The following is a 16,465-nucleotide window of genomic DNA, read 5'->3' as shown; positions in this document are numbered from 1 at the left end:
TTGTCATTTTGTATGTGTGTTTTTTCTTTTTCAGTAGGGGGGGGGGGGGATAGAGGGAGGTAGAGGCCTTGAGTTCAATGACCCAGGAATTAGATTTGCTCTTTTCTTCACTTCACACAAGGCCATTGGCCATTTGCAAAGTTTGATTTGAATAATGTCTGGTACAATGACTTGCTAGTGCTTAATAGTCCTTTCTCTAACTATACATTTGGCACTTAGTGAAGTTCTATTAAGTTGTGACTTTTTCCCATAGTCAAAAGTTAGCGCTTAAATTTGAATTCCTCAGAGACTGTACAGACAGTTCCAAATCGTCATGCTCTTTGTATAGCAACCTCCAGATTAGAGCAAAACCCTGGTACAATGCTTGTGTATGGGTGTTATTACCGCCTCTTATACGCATTACCACTTGCCCGAACCATGTAATCAAGCGATACATGTGACTATTTATGCAAATACCAAAAGCATTATCCAAACCTAACTCACAACCTCTTCTCAAAGAAAAAAATAATAACATTATGTTTCAATGTTCAAATAATTTTCTCCAGGTATAGCAGGACACTGTTAGACCAATTTGCCCCAACTTCCATGCAGTGCAGGTTAATTATAAGAAGGGTTTCCTGAAAATATTGCCTTGTGGCATGAGGATTTACAACGGAAACCCAGGCCTGTATGTTTAATTTTTTGAAAGGACAAGGGCACCAAGGCGTTTTCTCCTTGGTTAAGAGCACCCTATGAATAAATTTCTACTGGAGCATTTCAAGGGCACAAAGGCATTGACCAGGGGCCAATTTCATAGAGCTGCTTAAGCAAAAAATGTGCTTAAGCACGAAAATAGCTCGCTTATTTTACACATGTTACTGGCCAAAATTTCATGCCATATATATTGCTTATGAGTAGTATTTAGCTGTTGTTTACTTTAGCATAACAATTAAGTGGAGTCTTGGCCGGTAATCTGATTTTACTAAGCAATTAATTTGTTGCTTAAGCAAAATTTTGTGCTTAAGCAGCTCTATGAGTTGGGCCCTGGGGGGGGGCATGGGGCAATCGCCTTTGTTGCCTCCATGAAGTATTGATCTGGAAACCTCTTCAGTTCAATAAATTACGAACTTGACTGCTAGAAATATAGGCTGCTCCCCATTTAAATTTCAACTGACATTGCTAAAATCATACTGGCGAGCAGGGTATCTGAGTGTGACATACATGTAGAAGATGGTTGCAGCTCGCTGCGTAAGACAAGAAAAAAAAACCTGAAGTCAACTTGATGTTCTTATAAGTCATTGCCTTGTCGGGATATAAGTTTCAATCATATGAGAAGTGCCTCGTGCCATGTGAGTAGGGCCTCAGCCTGAATCAAAACTAGATTTGTTCCAGAGTGGGCAGTAGTTTGTTCCATGCAGGGTGGGCGTCAGTTTTTGATGTGGTGTGCGGAAAAATGTTCCATAGATCAGGTGCAGTGAATTCCCAGGTCAAAATTCCAGTTGAACCTAGTTAACTGGGGTCAACTGGTTCAACTGGATAGTGACCAAACTCGTCCATTTTCCATATTAACCAACTGGTTTGGAGTAGGTTTAACTGTGTTCAACTGAGTGTAAATTATAAACCAGTTGGTGTCTGTCCATTTTCCATATTAAACCAACTGGTTTTAACTGTGTTTAACTAGTTTATCAACTGGTTTCAACTAGTTCCAGTTGAACCCAGTTTAACTAGGTTCAACTGGAATTTTGACCTGGGTTGCAAGGCACACGTGAACGATATGATTTGATGAGAACTGGATTCTGACCGTAACCCTAACTGGATCCTAACCCCCAACCCTGACCCTAAACCCTAACCCCATCCCTTGCATGTAAATAACAACGGGGGTTGTCCGAACATAGGGGAGTCAGAACTAGAGCAGTAACCGTTTTTTTTTACAAAGCACAGTGCAATTTTAAAGACCATAGTGAAGTACATTGGCATCTCTTCCCTTTTCCCGTGGCCTCTTGAAATGACCGGCAGGATCTTAAAACCTTACTCAACGCAAGTCATCCTCACACCGATTCTTCCACCTGCCATTTTATCCATTCTGACTGTTTGCGCCAATTTCCCTCGCTAAATTATATATATTTTTAATAGGCTGACGACACCCTAATGCTGGCGTGAAATCCACTACAAAGTATCAGGTTTTAATCCACGCCTACCATCAGTGAAGCCAAGTGGCACTTGGTACACATTCAAATATAGCACCCCTGCCCGCCACCCTCACTTGAATAGCTCATGAATTATGCATGAATGATGGCCCCCTCCGGGCCATTTTTGCTTGTAGAGCGTTCAACCCACTCATGTGATTCACCAACACTCATGCACGCTACGGGATGGCGAGTCCCTCGTATACCAACCGTGAGCGTTAGGAAGTTGTGAGGTTGATCCAATAAAGAGTGTTGCGCGTACCATCTGCAGCTCCCCGGACGCTGCGCAGCAATCTTGCTAAAAAAATGCCTGACAAAAATGGATGATTCGGCATCCCATTGAAGGGGAAAAGTAGAACCAGTGTAAGGAGTAATGTATGTTAAATTTGCATTGGGGATAGAGAATATTAGTTTGGGTTTTTACACAAAGTTGCAACAGCTTGTATTTTTAAGAGGGAAAAAGACGAGTTTAAAGTTGTAAGTTGTACATTGTTTAACTAATCATTCTCTGTCATTTCTCTTGCAACAGAAGTATGTATATTGCAGTGGAAGAAATTAAGGGACCAAAGTTGCTACTGGCACGTCAAGTTGAGTTTTCTGTTGCACTGAAGCACATGGACAACGCTTGGTATTTATCAAAGACCAGCATCCCAGTCTACCCTGTGACAATTTAAGCTTGATTTAAGCAAGTTATTTGAGTCAAAAGAAAATAATTAGGAACCCCCCCCCCCCCAGATGCATGTGAGAAAAACAGGTCGGACAAAAAGGGTAACAGGCCAGTTAATTCAATGACTTTCCAATTCGACCTTCTGGCATAAATCTACCCTATTTCTTTTGGGGTAATTAATCTTTCAATTGCAGCATGATCAATAACGTACTGGGTCGAATAATAGCTGGGTCGAAGTAGGTCGGGGTGGGCACTGAAATGGTGTGATCCCTAAAGAGGTTCCCTGGTAACAGGTACTCTGCTTCAATTGAGCTGTTTTGCTAATGCAAGAATATGACCTTAACAATCCATAAAATAAATACTGAGTTACCAAAGCAAACGCCCAGCCAAGGAACAGTAACCTACTCACCAGGGTGTCAACTGCTATTTCCTGATGTTTAACATTGAAACACAGAGTAGGCGAGTACTTTAAGTATGCAGGCCCTCACAACCAGATGATTCAAAATGGTCATTAAAACAGCACGTCATTTGCTGATTTAATGACAAAAGAATTTTTTCACTTTCAAACAGATAAAGACAAACTACATTGAGCAGTCTCCTCGATCTCTACCTTCAGCCCAGGTAGAAGTTAAAGGCAGTGGACACTATTGGTAATTACTCAAAATAATTATTAGCATAAAACCTTACTTGGTAACGAGTAATGGGGAGCTATTGATAATATAAAAGATCGTGAAAAACGGCTCCCTCTGAAGTAACATAGTTTTTTAGAAAGAAGCAATTTTCCACGAATTTGATTTTGAGACCTCAGAATTAGATTTTGAGGTCTCAAAATCAAACATCTGAAAGCACACAACTTCGTGTGACACGGGTGTTTTTTTTTTGATTATCTTTGATTGCAACTTCAATGACCAATTGAGCTCAAATTTTCACTTTGTTATTTTGTACATAATGTTGAGATACACCAAGTGAGAGGACAGGTCTTTGACAATTACCAATAGTGTCCAGTGTCTTTAAGTGTGACGTCACATTGACAACGTTCATGATCGTATTTCTAATCGTTGCATACATGCAACACAAAATTTGACAGTGTTTCTATTAACCTACAAAAAGGTGTGTGAGTTTATCCTCATGAAATAACAAATTGAATATCACTAATCGACAGGGTAATAAGTTAAGAGAATCCTTTTTTTTTAAAGTTGTTATACACGAAAGTTCACCTAATAAAAACACAGGTCCAGTTTCAAAACAACTTGAGAAATACTTGTGCAAAGTGTTGTTGATTTTACAGTATGATGTTTTCAGTTACCAACCAAAATTACATTCAGATTGCATTGATGTGGCAGGTGCCCGACTCAAATTTTGTTCAGCAATGGAATTTGATAAGCAGTATTTTCTGCAAAACAGAAATGAAATTGGGCCCTGATACCTACTGCGAATATATCCTGTTCAATATTCCCATAAGTGATTCCACAAAACCTCCCTAAATCTCACCTAAATATATCTTTCTAGCTTTGGTATATACAGAAAAAACAACACCCTACAGCATAAAGCCATATGCCATATTGGTCGTTGCCATATTTGCCGAATTACTTTGAGGACTCACATGCATCTTACAAAGTGCAAATAAATTAGACGTGCACATAGTACACTCTGATTGGCATTTAACGTCTAAAAAGAACATGATTTATGTACAAACACCTACACAAATGTTACCACCCGAGAGGTGTTTTTTGTTTTCATTTTAAGGGGGCGAGAAGAACTAGTAAAACTAAAAGCGTGCTGGTAATTATAGCCTTGTACTAAACCAAGGGGCAAAAACAACATGTTTGTGTCATTGTCTGAGCAAAATAAAGAAGTCCAGAGTGCGGTTATTTCAGTCTGCGAAACACTCCTTGAGGTACATTTGTTTATAAAAAAAATTAAAATAAAAAATTTAAAAAAGGAGAAAAAGAAAAACACTGAATGAGAAACACACCACAAGCCAGTAAAGCCGTTGGTCCTGTGTGTTGTGTAATGCACATAAAAGAACCAAGAGAGTACACTTATTGAAAAGAGAAGGGGGATCGCCCCAGTGTTCCTGGTACGATTGGCTGCATATTGCGCAACAGCACCTTGTAAACCATTAAATGCTGCTATGTACAAGAGCAGGTCTCATAGTTCAAATTTAGCCCAACATACCTTGCAGGAAAATACTGAATGTTTCAGCGCCACTGAGTGACAGACGAGCGCTAAATAAGAATCTATACGCAGTCCCACAAACCTTGCATGAAAATACTGAATGTTGAAGTGCCTTGAGCATCACTGAGTGATGGATATAAGCGCTATATAAAAAACCACTATTATTATTATTATTATTATTATTATTATTATTATTATTATTATTATTATTATTATTATTATTATTATTATTATTATTATTATTATTATTATTATTGTTATTGTTATTATTATTATTATTATTATTATTATTATTATTATTGTTATTACAAGTTGGAAGGAATGTCTTGGGAATTTTGGTGGCACTCACCGTGAACTTTGGCGGCACAGCATAGTAAGGCTGCGAGGTGGCACGAGCGAAGGGAGTGTCATCGATGGACGGAGACGGTGGTGGGTTCCTGGTCTCATCATCTTCCAATCTCCATGCCGCCCCTGTAGAGGATACCAACAAAAGAAAAAAGTTAGTTAGCAGAGTGAGTAGGCAGACGTTCACAGTCGCAATAGACCATGCAAGTCTCTTAAGAATTCAAACTTCGCCACCACAATTGGTCCCATGTACGTTAGCTTTAATTCATGAAGGATACGTAAGTGCAAAAAATAGTTTAAGGCCTTACGTTTCGACCATAGCAGAGTCTTTCTGGAAGGCTAACATAAGGAAACATAGTCACACACTTTAACAAGTCTCAATCTTCAAATACGCATGAACCTTGCACAGTCTATTGTCATCTTCCCTATGTTTGTATTTCTCTTTTGCATCAATCCACTCCTAAACGTGGATGGATTCAAAGTTCTTGATGAAAATACCGTGACAGTTTTTTGCCGTTCTCTCAACATAGCCTTTTAGCCTGAGCCTCATTCACTAATAAATTACTTTTTACCCAACCTCACCACCCTTGATGTTGTCCTTGGTGTTTCCATCCTCTTGCTTGTGGTGAAGCCAGTCCCTTCCCTTCACCCCCCCCCCCCTTTTTGTCCCCCTATTCATTGTTTACCCCCTGCTTTTTTATGTATGCTTTCTAACCCCATTCATGTATTTCCACTTCACTGCTTATGTTTCACATTAGTTACCTGTTCATGTTTGTTGTGTTGTCATTTAGCCTTCGAGAAAGACTCTGCTAGGGTCGAAACGTCAGGCCATTAACTATTTTTTGCTCTCAACAAGCAGACAGCTTATTCAACAGAAACTTTCACAGGCGACTTTTATTGCATCCTTCTTGATAACAAAACAATAATCCCACCTTTAATTACAGTTATGCTTGTACAAAAGTTACTTTGCAGGGAGTGGATGGTTTACTAAGAAGGTTAAACCAATACCCCAGGTTGCTAACTCCGGTCCTAATCTCCAACCCACACTTATTAGCTCATCATCATTATAACACGTTCAAAGATCAAAAGCGCCACGAATTAATAGAACATCACGGGTGATACGCAACCACTGCCCACACTCTCAAAAATAACATTGGTTTCTTCTTAGAACAAAATAGCACTTAGCCTTTTTTTTTTTGGGGGGTGGTGGTTTACAACTCATCACATAACAAACCCATTATAAAATTAAAATAACAGTGAAGTCTCTCCAAGAAACACTAAGGCTTGACCTTTGGTACGAGTAACAAATACTACATAATGAAATCCCAGGAGACACTCTAGCCTCTGGTCATCTTAGTGCTTCCCAAGAAGATAAACAAAAAACCTCACTCTGATGGTGGCTGGCTTCTTATATTTGCAATCAATGCAAGAAGAGGTCTTCATTTTTAAAATTATTTTAGTGTCCACCCTTATCAATTTGTTCTAGGGGTTGAGAGTCAAAGAGAAACGCAGCTTTCAATTTTTTTCCCAAATCAATGTTGGGAACTCTCCTGGGCTGAATTTCATGGTTATGCTAACCGTAAGCAAAGAACTGGCATACGGAAGTAGGGAATTCCGCACTTCCATCAAGCATATTTCACAGGTAAGCATGGTTAGCAAGGAATTTTTGCTTGTGTGCATACGTACTCCACTTTACTAGGCAGTCATCGCTTATACACAGCTAGCCCACCTCAATACCTCAATCTTTGACAGATTGACACCTTTTCTCGGTCACCATCTTCAATCCCCATCACCTCCTCTTTGTTCAATCCCTTCACCCCCCTGTCTTCTATGACTCGCAACCCTCTCCTCTTTCAATCTTTCTATCTTTCTCCTCGACCTCTCCATCTCCCATTTCATCGATCTTTTGCTCAGCTGAGCAAACCATCTGACCATCCTGATGATTCCAAACACTTTACTTAATCACCGTGGTAATTGTGGATTATCAAATCTGTTGGAATCACAAGCCTCCTCCAGAGCTCTTATCACATCAATGAGGTCAGTGAACAAGGCAACAATATGGCCGCCTCTTCCGTATGGTTTTTATCCTCAAAGAACTCTGGGAAAGTACCGAGTATAGTCGTTATCCCTGATGCCAATTTAACATGTATTAAATCGCTGCGATTGTGGTACCCGCTGCTTGTATATAGGATTCGACTGCCTCTAGCTACCAAGCAATCACTAGATTGGGAAAGGATGTGGGAATGACTCTCGAGTGAAAGTACTGAGTTAACATTGCTAACACACTTCAGTGTACCGGTAAAACCAAATAATATATTCCCATCGCACAAACCATCTTAAAGTTCATGGTTATTTCCTATAATTATTTCTGATAGTGAAACCAAGAACCACTCCAACTTCAACAAATCTATTATTTATAGTAATAGAAAAACAAACAGCCATGAAAACAGAAGGCTGTGGCATTCTTAAGCCCTCTTCAGTCCTAGGCCATGAAGAATTCATACAAATAAGAGTAAACAAAACATCATTTCCCAATCTCCTTTCTCAAAAAAACATCTTCACTCCCACACATAAAGCCATAACCAACGTCACAACTTTATACAAACAAACAACGCTAAATCTAAGTAGGATTTGAAACTTTGCATGGTGGAAGTAAGATATAGAAAAGTTTGCGGTAACACCATGTAATGACAATTTCTAAATGAGTTAAATCTGGCAGCCATCCAAGCTGCAAGCGACTTTTGTAAACACTGGGGTAAGACAGGTCATATGTATTTAACCTCATAATAAATAAATAAATAAATAAAAAATAAAAAAAGGGGGGGAGGGAAAATAATAATATTAACAGATGTTTAATTTGCATCGGGATTAAGGATATTCATTTTGGTTTTAACCACCAAAAATGAACATTCTTTATCCCTGATGCAAATTAAAATTGTTGCAGTACCCGCCGCCAAAAACAGGTATCAAACTGCCTCTAGCTCCCGGGGCAATCTCGGTGGTCTAGTTGGTATGACACTGCTCTAGAATTGCAAAGGTCGTGGGTTCATATCCCACCCAAGATATATGCCTGTGATTCTTTTTACAGAACTTGAGAAAGTACAGAGTATACAGTGCTAACACACATCGGTGTATGGGTAAAAACCAAAATAATAATCTTATGACTCCAATTCTTTCACAGTGAACCGAGCTTCCCCAATCCCAATGGCTAGCTATACATAGTTCTTCTTCGTGCATTTTGTAATTTTTTAGACCAGTCCCTTACATCCCTGTCTTCAACTAATCCCGTCTCCTCAAGATGACAGAGGTTACTTTGCACAGAGAGGGGACTGTATACTAAAGTGCTATTCACATGACAGCTATTTAACTTGGGTCCCTTGCTTAATTCTAGCATGGCTGTAAAATGTAGCAATGTTTGACAAGATTTTGCAAAAGAACTTGGACAGTAGAAAAAATTGCTGTCTTTTCACACGAGGTACATTTTGTAAAATTGTGTACAACCATGCTTCAATTTAGCATGGGACCCTTGCTAAATTGTTTTTGTATGAAAGGGATTTTTGAAGGTTAAATCAATACCCAGGTTGCTAACTCCGGTCCTAATCTCCAACCCACATTTAACTCATCATCATTATAACACATTTCAAAGATCAAAAGCGCCACAAATTAATGAAACATCACTCATGCTACGCAACCACTGCCCACACACTCCAAATTACATCGGTTTCTTCTTAGAACAAAATAGCACTTAGGCCTTTTTAAGGGGGAGGGGGGTTTATAAAAAATCATTTGGCCCCAAATCTTTCACAAGGAACTAAGTTTCCCCAATCGCAATGGCTCGCTATATATAGTTCTCCCTCTTGCATCTAGAGATCCTTTGACCAGTCTTTTACATGCTTGTCTTCAACTGATTCCGTCTACTCAAAATGACCCCAGTAATCATCATCGCCTAAACCCAGGTATCCCCAATTCACATCATCCCCATAATATAGAAGTTAACTTTATATTTACACTCGGAGCGCCCGGATAAACCAGTGTTTGTCTAAAGATTGAGCAGCGAGCGTTCGGTGATGTCCAAACAATCCCATGTAGCTGATTTGCAGTCTGAAGAAAGTTGTAAACAACGCTTCTGGTTGGAGAGCGATCGGGACATATCGTCCATGGTGCCACCCTGACCTTTGCTACTAACCAATGTCTTGACACTGCAAACTCTTATTCATTAATGCGAGACGAGGAGCACTTACATGCATAAAGTCGAGAAAGGTTTCGGCATTAACAAACCCGAAAGTAATTAAAAAAAGTGACTGAATAATTTACCATTGACCTCTCCAGTCTACTACAAATATTCTAGATCCCACACATGTTGTTTCCCATCCCAATAAAAATCAATAAATTACAATCATTTTAAAATGTGGGACAACTTCACTGTAATCAAATCCGTCCCTTGCAAAATCTGACGAATTCAAGCTAGTTTTTTTTTTATCCCAAACAGGAGCTGTTTCACTTAATCAAGTGCTTTTCTCTCTTTCTCAAAAACAAAGTCATATCATTAATGAACATTATTTCTTGTTTGTGATAGAATATATATTTTTTTTTAACAGTCAAATTTTCCCTCACTCTCAATTCATCACTCTAGTAACAAAACACGATCTCCGACATAATGAATTTTTCATCCTATTAAAAGAGTTTTTTTCCCCCAGCCTTTGACACAGACATGATGGCAACAACGTGCAGACCAATAACCATCTAGGCCAGTGTTGAAGAAGTGCATGATTTGCTTAGCATAGACTTAAGGTTACCAGCCAAAAAAAGTAGTGTCAATGCTTGTGTCTATTACTAGTTGGGGGTCGTGCCCAAATTGGTGGCTGTGGCTGCAACAAATTTGGAAGCAAAATTGCCCGCTTAAAGGCAGTGGTCACTATTGGTAATTACTCAAAATAAATATCAGCATAAAACCTCACTTGGTAACGAGTAATGGGGAGAGGTTGATAGTATAAAACGTGGTGAGAAACGGCTCCCTCTGAAGTGATGTAATTTTCGAGAAAGAAGTAATTGTCCACGAATTTGATTTTGAGACCTCAAGTTTAGAATTTGAGGTCTCGAAATCAAGCATCTGAAAGCACACAACTTCGTGTGACAAGGGTGTATTTTATTTCATTCATATCTCGCAATTTCTACGACCAATTGAGCTCAAATCTTCACAGGTTTGTTATTTTATGCATATATGTTTAGATACAGCAAGTGAGAAGACTGGTCTTTGACAATTACCAATAGTGTCCATTGTCTTTAATTTAAGCAGTTCCATGAAATTGTGCCCTGGTATGGGGTCTGTGGTAACTAGGGCTTGAAAATTACAGATGAAAAATACCAAGGTTAAGTTCTAGGAATGCAAATGTGTAGTGAAATGTGAAATTATGGAGGACAATTTTCTCTAAGTCAAGTCTCGTCTCAATCAAGCCTTGGCTATGGCTAGTTCTGGAAGAGGCATTTCAGGAAGCTAGCCATAGCCAACTGCTGATTAAGCCATTAATTTGGACACAGTCTTGCAGGGTATGACAACGCAACAGGCACAGTAAGAATCGTGTGTTTTTTCCAAACTCAAACTTCCGTGAACAAAAATAATCAAATCGCAAGACTTTGCACCGCGAAATTCTCGTCAAAACATGAGCAATCATTAAAAGAAGGTAATTTGCAAATGTTTCTCTACACTCATGTTTACATCATTAGAAGCTATATTAAACACACTTTGCCGAAAGGTTCATATTGATAGCACAGCTATTAATACATGAAAACTGGCTCCCTGTTTAATATGATATTAAATGGCTCGTTAAACCTTGCCTGCATTTACATCAGCATTAGTCAACACGGTTCCTTGTCCATTAAAGGTAAGGATTGTAATTTCACTTTCACATGCGCAACTGTCACCTTTTGCACTTTTATGATAGGCCTATGCTTTCTTTTTTTAAGCAACCACCCCCTCGCCCCAATTAAGGATTTTACTTTTTGGTACAGGAAAAGTCTTTTTCCTCCTCAACATCACATTGCCAACATTTGTATTTAAATTCACTTGTGAACTGAATTTGTGTTGCAAAACAAGTAAAACAAAATTGTTTTTCAATTAGTTGTTGTTCTTATTACTTTTACTAAACTTGTCATTGTTAAAAGGAAACAACATACATGCAGTAAAACAAACTGTAATTGTGATGTAAGAAAATTCAACATTGGTAGAGCACCCTTCAATTTTTGTACTTAATAGTGAAAATAATATAACTTAAAAAAACCTCAGTTCTTTAAACATGGAGGAACTAGTATTCTCAGTATAAACAAAACGTTCTTCACTTAGAGTAGAAAAAAAAAAACCACCAAAACAATTTTTGTCTTGCACTTTTATTTTGGTCTACACTGAAGTTGTTACGTTGCGAAATTTGGTTGAAAAAATTACGCAGCTGAGAGGCACCTAAACCCCCCGCATAGGACTCCCCCTTCAATTGCAATCGCCATCCCACCAAAGATATTCCATCCGAGGATTAACGTTGAAATTCCAATTTTTAAATTATGAAGAACGAAGAACCTTGGCAACGGACATGATTTGTTGAGTAACAGTTTATCATCCAATCAGAAAATTTATTCTGAATATCAATTTACTTTTATGAGGCACGTAGACCAGTCTGATCAGATAAAAGCTACGGTGACGGACTCCATCGCTCAACATGGCCACATTTTCATCTTTTAAGGTAATACAAAACTCTGAACTCCTAGAAAGTAGACACACAACTGTGTACTTTCTCCGAAATTTTTTAGGGAAGTACGAGCCAAAGTAACAACATATTAATCAGTGGCGCAAAAATTAGTTTCTAGTGATGACCATTCTAGGAAAAAACCTGTACAGAGAATAACGCTAAAATAAAATTATTACTTTTTTAGAATTTTGAAGAAAAGAAATACATGAATAAATGTTACCATCCTTATTATTATTGTTTAATAATTGAGGCTATTTTTTTAATTTGTTGCTTTTAATGATCCCACAAAATGATGTTCACTCTCCAGCTTAAAATACCATGTATGATATGAAAAAGACGTAGGCCTACAGAACATTTAATTTACAGTGATTAAAATCATTCACCCCCGAAACACTTAGTGGCTTTTAACGTGATCTTGCAGTCGCCAATATTCTAATTAATTAGGTACACATCAATTTAAAAGAAAGCTTTGTTGAAATTAACTAGTTCATGATTTTGTAAAGAGGGATGCAAATGGATGGAAACAATGCACTTGTGTTCACGAATCTCAGTAGATCAGTCAAAATGAAATGACAGAAATAGATTTGTAATTATTAGATGGGTTTTACGTTTACCAATGAGTCATAAGGATAACTGTGTACTAATAAAAAGACTGGCTGGTAGCCATTTCTTCTTCTTTATGAAACAGTGTATGTTACAATATGTAGGCCACGGAAGGACGAAGCGTTTTTAATTAATTCATCATCAAGGAAATAAATCAAGTGTTGTCGTTATTATTATAACTTTGAAAAATTCAAATGGTGTAAATCATGTCAATAAAACTACAGTGGGACAGACAGGGGGCAAAATCATGTCAATAAAACTACAGTGGGACAGACAGGGGGCAAAATCATGTCAATGAAACTACAGTGGGACAGACAGGGGGCAAAATCATGTCAATAAAACTACAGTGGGACAGACAGGGGGCAAAATCATGTCAATAAAACTACAGTGGGACAGACAGGGGGCAAAATCATGTCAATAAAACTACAGTGGGACAGACAGGGGGCAAAATCATGTCAATAAAACTACAGTGGGACAGACAGGGGGCAAAATCATGTCAATAAAACTACAGTGGGACAGACAGGGGGCAAAATCATGTCAATAAAACTACAGTGGGACAGACAGGGGGCAAAATCATGTCAATAAAACTACAGTGGGACAGACAGGGGGCAAAATCATGTCAATAAAACTACAGTGGGACAGACAGGGGGCAAAATCATGTCAATAAAACTACAGTGGGACAGACAGGGGGCAAAATCATGTCAATAAAACTACAGTGGGACAGACAGGGGGCAAAATCATGTCAATAAAACTACAGTGGGACAGACAGGGGGCAAAATCATGTCAATAAAACTACAGTGGGACAGACAGGGGGCAAAATCATGTCAATAAAACTTACAGTGGGACAGACAGGGGGCAAAATCATGTCAATAAAACTACAGTGGGACAGACAGGGGGCAAAATCATGTCAATAAAACTACAGTGGGACAGACAGGGGGCAAAATCATGTCAATAAAACTACAGTGGGACAGACAGGGGGCAAAATCATGTCAATAAAACTACAGTGGGACAGACAGGGGGCAAAATCATGTCAATAAAACTACAGTGGGACAGACAGGGGGCAAAATCATGTCAATAAAACTACAGTGGGACAGACAGGGGGCAAAATCATGTCAATAAAACTACAGTGGGACAGACAGGGGGCAAAATCATGTCAATAAAACTACAGTGGGACAGACAGGGGGCAAAATCATGTCAATAAAACTACAGTGGGACAGACATGGGGCAAAATCATGTCAATAAAACTACAGTGGGACAGACAGGGGGCAAAATCCTGTCAATAAAACTACAGTGGGACAGACAGGGGGCAAAATCATGTCAATAAAACTACAGTGGGACAGACAGGGGGCAAAATCATGTCAATAAAACTACAGTGGGACAGACAGGGGGCAAAATTTATGAGATTTATGCCTTTGATGATAGAGCATGTAATTTGGCACACAGCCAGAGAGTATCATGGATTTGAATTTTTAAACAGTAGAGGCCGGTAGAATAACAAGCAACTTTTCAAACTTGACAAAGGTTGGTTCAAACCACTGCTAATGACACGATTCTTGAAACTTACCTGTCATTCAGGATTCTGAGGGTACATGTTTCTATGGGATAGGTTTTATTAAAAACAAGCATTTTTTTCAAACTTTGACAAAAGGCCAGTTAGAGCTGTTGCTTATAACAAATCTAAAACTTGCCTATTGCCAAATAGCAAGCTCAGTGGTTTAGTGGATAGGATATTGCTCAAAAATGCAGATATCGCAACAAAACCAAAGTGAAAATGTCCACTCAGGAAGAATAATCAGAAGGAATACACAATCTGAGAAGCGTTACTGACAGTAACGCTTCTCAGATTCATATTTTTGGGCATCAAAACTGATACATTTTTTACATCACCACATTACTTCAAAGTAAAATGTTTCTAAAAATGCTCTTCACTATCAACAGCTGCTGTAGGCATCTAACCAAAAGTTTTCATTAGCATTAATTTGTGATTACCAAACGCCATACCTTCACTTCATGAACAAGGCACATACATTTCTTAACACGTCACTGCAACTTTCTGTGATGCAAATGTATTCAAACCTATTTCCATACTATATTTCACACTAACTCACCCATCAAAATCTCTCCTAATACAGACGTCAATTGTTGAACTACTAACAAGAAAATTCCCACAGATAAGCCCCAATTCTCTTTGTATTAATTTGCACAAATACATGACAAATCCCATCAGCAAAGACTCTATTGTGAGGGGCAACAAGAATCAAAGCACTCGTACACCTTGCCTACGTGACCACTGTACTTGCATAATGCCTGATTTTTGACACTTGACAAAATTACAGGAAAATTTTGTTGAGTACAAGGGCAAGGTTGTGTAATGAGAGTTTTGCATTATGGATCCAAGGGATCTGTTTTCTTTGCTCATACGGTTGACGCCATTCTCGGTTCAAATGTAGCAAAATCCATATGTAGGATTTGAAACTTTGCATGGTGGAAATACGGTTTGCGATACCACATGTAATGACTATCTCTTAATGAGTTGGGGTGGTTCTGATTAATGAGTTGGGGTGGTTTCGATCAGTATGCTCTGATCGTCTTCAGAAGAAATTCCATATGCAGTCTAGTCTGGAACCCAGGCTGCTCCCATGCATTTTTTTTTCTTTTCCAAAATTTATTTTAAATCGCAAGTTATCCCACTCTCTCTATAAATAATTCAGGGCTGGCCTTGATTTGACCTGGGCTTTTATTTATACTTGTAATCTACCTTCTTTATGACAATCTTTTTGACTTTGAAAGGGTAAAAAAAGAAATTGAAAGTTATGTAATAATGGGAAGAAAATCACCCATGTTGTCAACATTCTCCTCTGGCCAAATGCTAGTTAAAACACCAGGGGAACAGTGACTTATGAATAGCTGATCTAGTGAAATGACATGCTAGTTGGTCCTGCTGGTCAGTCACTGACAAGTTTCTAGGGCAAACCCTGGTTGCACTCCTACTTATACTCACAGAAAAAAAATACTTTTAATGATACTGAAATATTCTTGTAATATTGATAATAACAAACTGGCATTTGTAGAGAGCGCCGTTTCCAGAGGTTGCAAAGCACTAGGATGGGGTTAACAAAAAAATCAAAGATGGCACAAACATTAAAACATCACTTGTACTAATGGAAGGGGAACATAACAATGTCGGAACAACGAGTACTTACAGTAAAAAAAAAAACTTACGCTCGTCAACAATACTTTAAAAAGTTGTAAGTTTCAGAATTTGAGGCTTTACAGATAGAAATTGAATGGCATTTGATCTCATATGAAACGCAAGGTAGTTTATTTCCAATTTTCCAACTCGTCTGCTTCGACAAAAGAAAACAATTTGTTTTAGACAATCGTAATGTTCACTTTTTATTCGAGAAAGATGAGTATGTTCAAAACCTACCGATAGTGATTGTGGGTGGCACTGGCTTTTTGTTCTTCTTTCGCCGGAAGCTCATCGCTTGAGTACCAGCAGTTACGTGATTCAAATCCCGTCCCATACAGCTCAGGGGGTTGGGCATTGAGCGACGTACATTCACTAAATCAAACACTTTATTGTGGAGTACGTCCGTACACTGCAGATGAAGTATAAAGCTAGCACTCAAAAGTCATATTTCAGCAATTTTTGTCGAGGGTGGTGAGAAAAGTGCACTTTTATAATAGCTATGAAGTACAGAGTTACGCTTGAAGTCACATTTTGACTTCTTTAGCTTTGATCCAAGAGTTTCCTTTGTATAGCATGT

At 38.5% G+C, this 16,465-nt stretch overlaps 1 protein-coding gene across 3 annotated transcripts in view; it reads right to left on the bottom strand.

Annotated features, from left to right (window-relative positions):
• Positions 1-16,465, bottom strand: part of LOC117292307 (ankyrin repeat and fibronectin type-III domain-containing protein 1-like) — a 75,435-nt gene that overhangs the window by 29,274 nt on the left and 29,696 nt on the right. For all 3 annotated transcript variants that reach the window (XM_033774326.1, XM_033774327.1, XM_033774328.1), the window contains exon 3: positions 5,360-5,481. In XM_033774326.1, the coding sequence (XP_033630217.1) occupies positions 5,360-5,481 (122 nt within the window). The remainder of the gene's footprint in view (positions 1-5,359; positions 5,482-16,465) is intronic.

The sequence above is a fragment of the Asterias rubens genome, chromosome 7, assembly GCF_902459465.1.
Source record: "Asterias rubens chromosome 7, eAstRub1.3, whole genome shotgun sequence".
Lineage (NCBI taxonomy): Eukaryota > Metazoa > Echinodermata > Asteroidea > Forcipulatida > Asteriidae > Asterias > Asterias rubens.
Note: the sequence above shows the minus strand (reverse complement) of the source record. Positions and strands in the feature narration are given on the sequence as shown.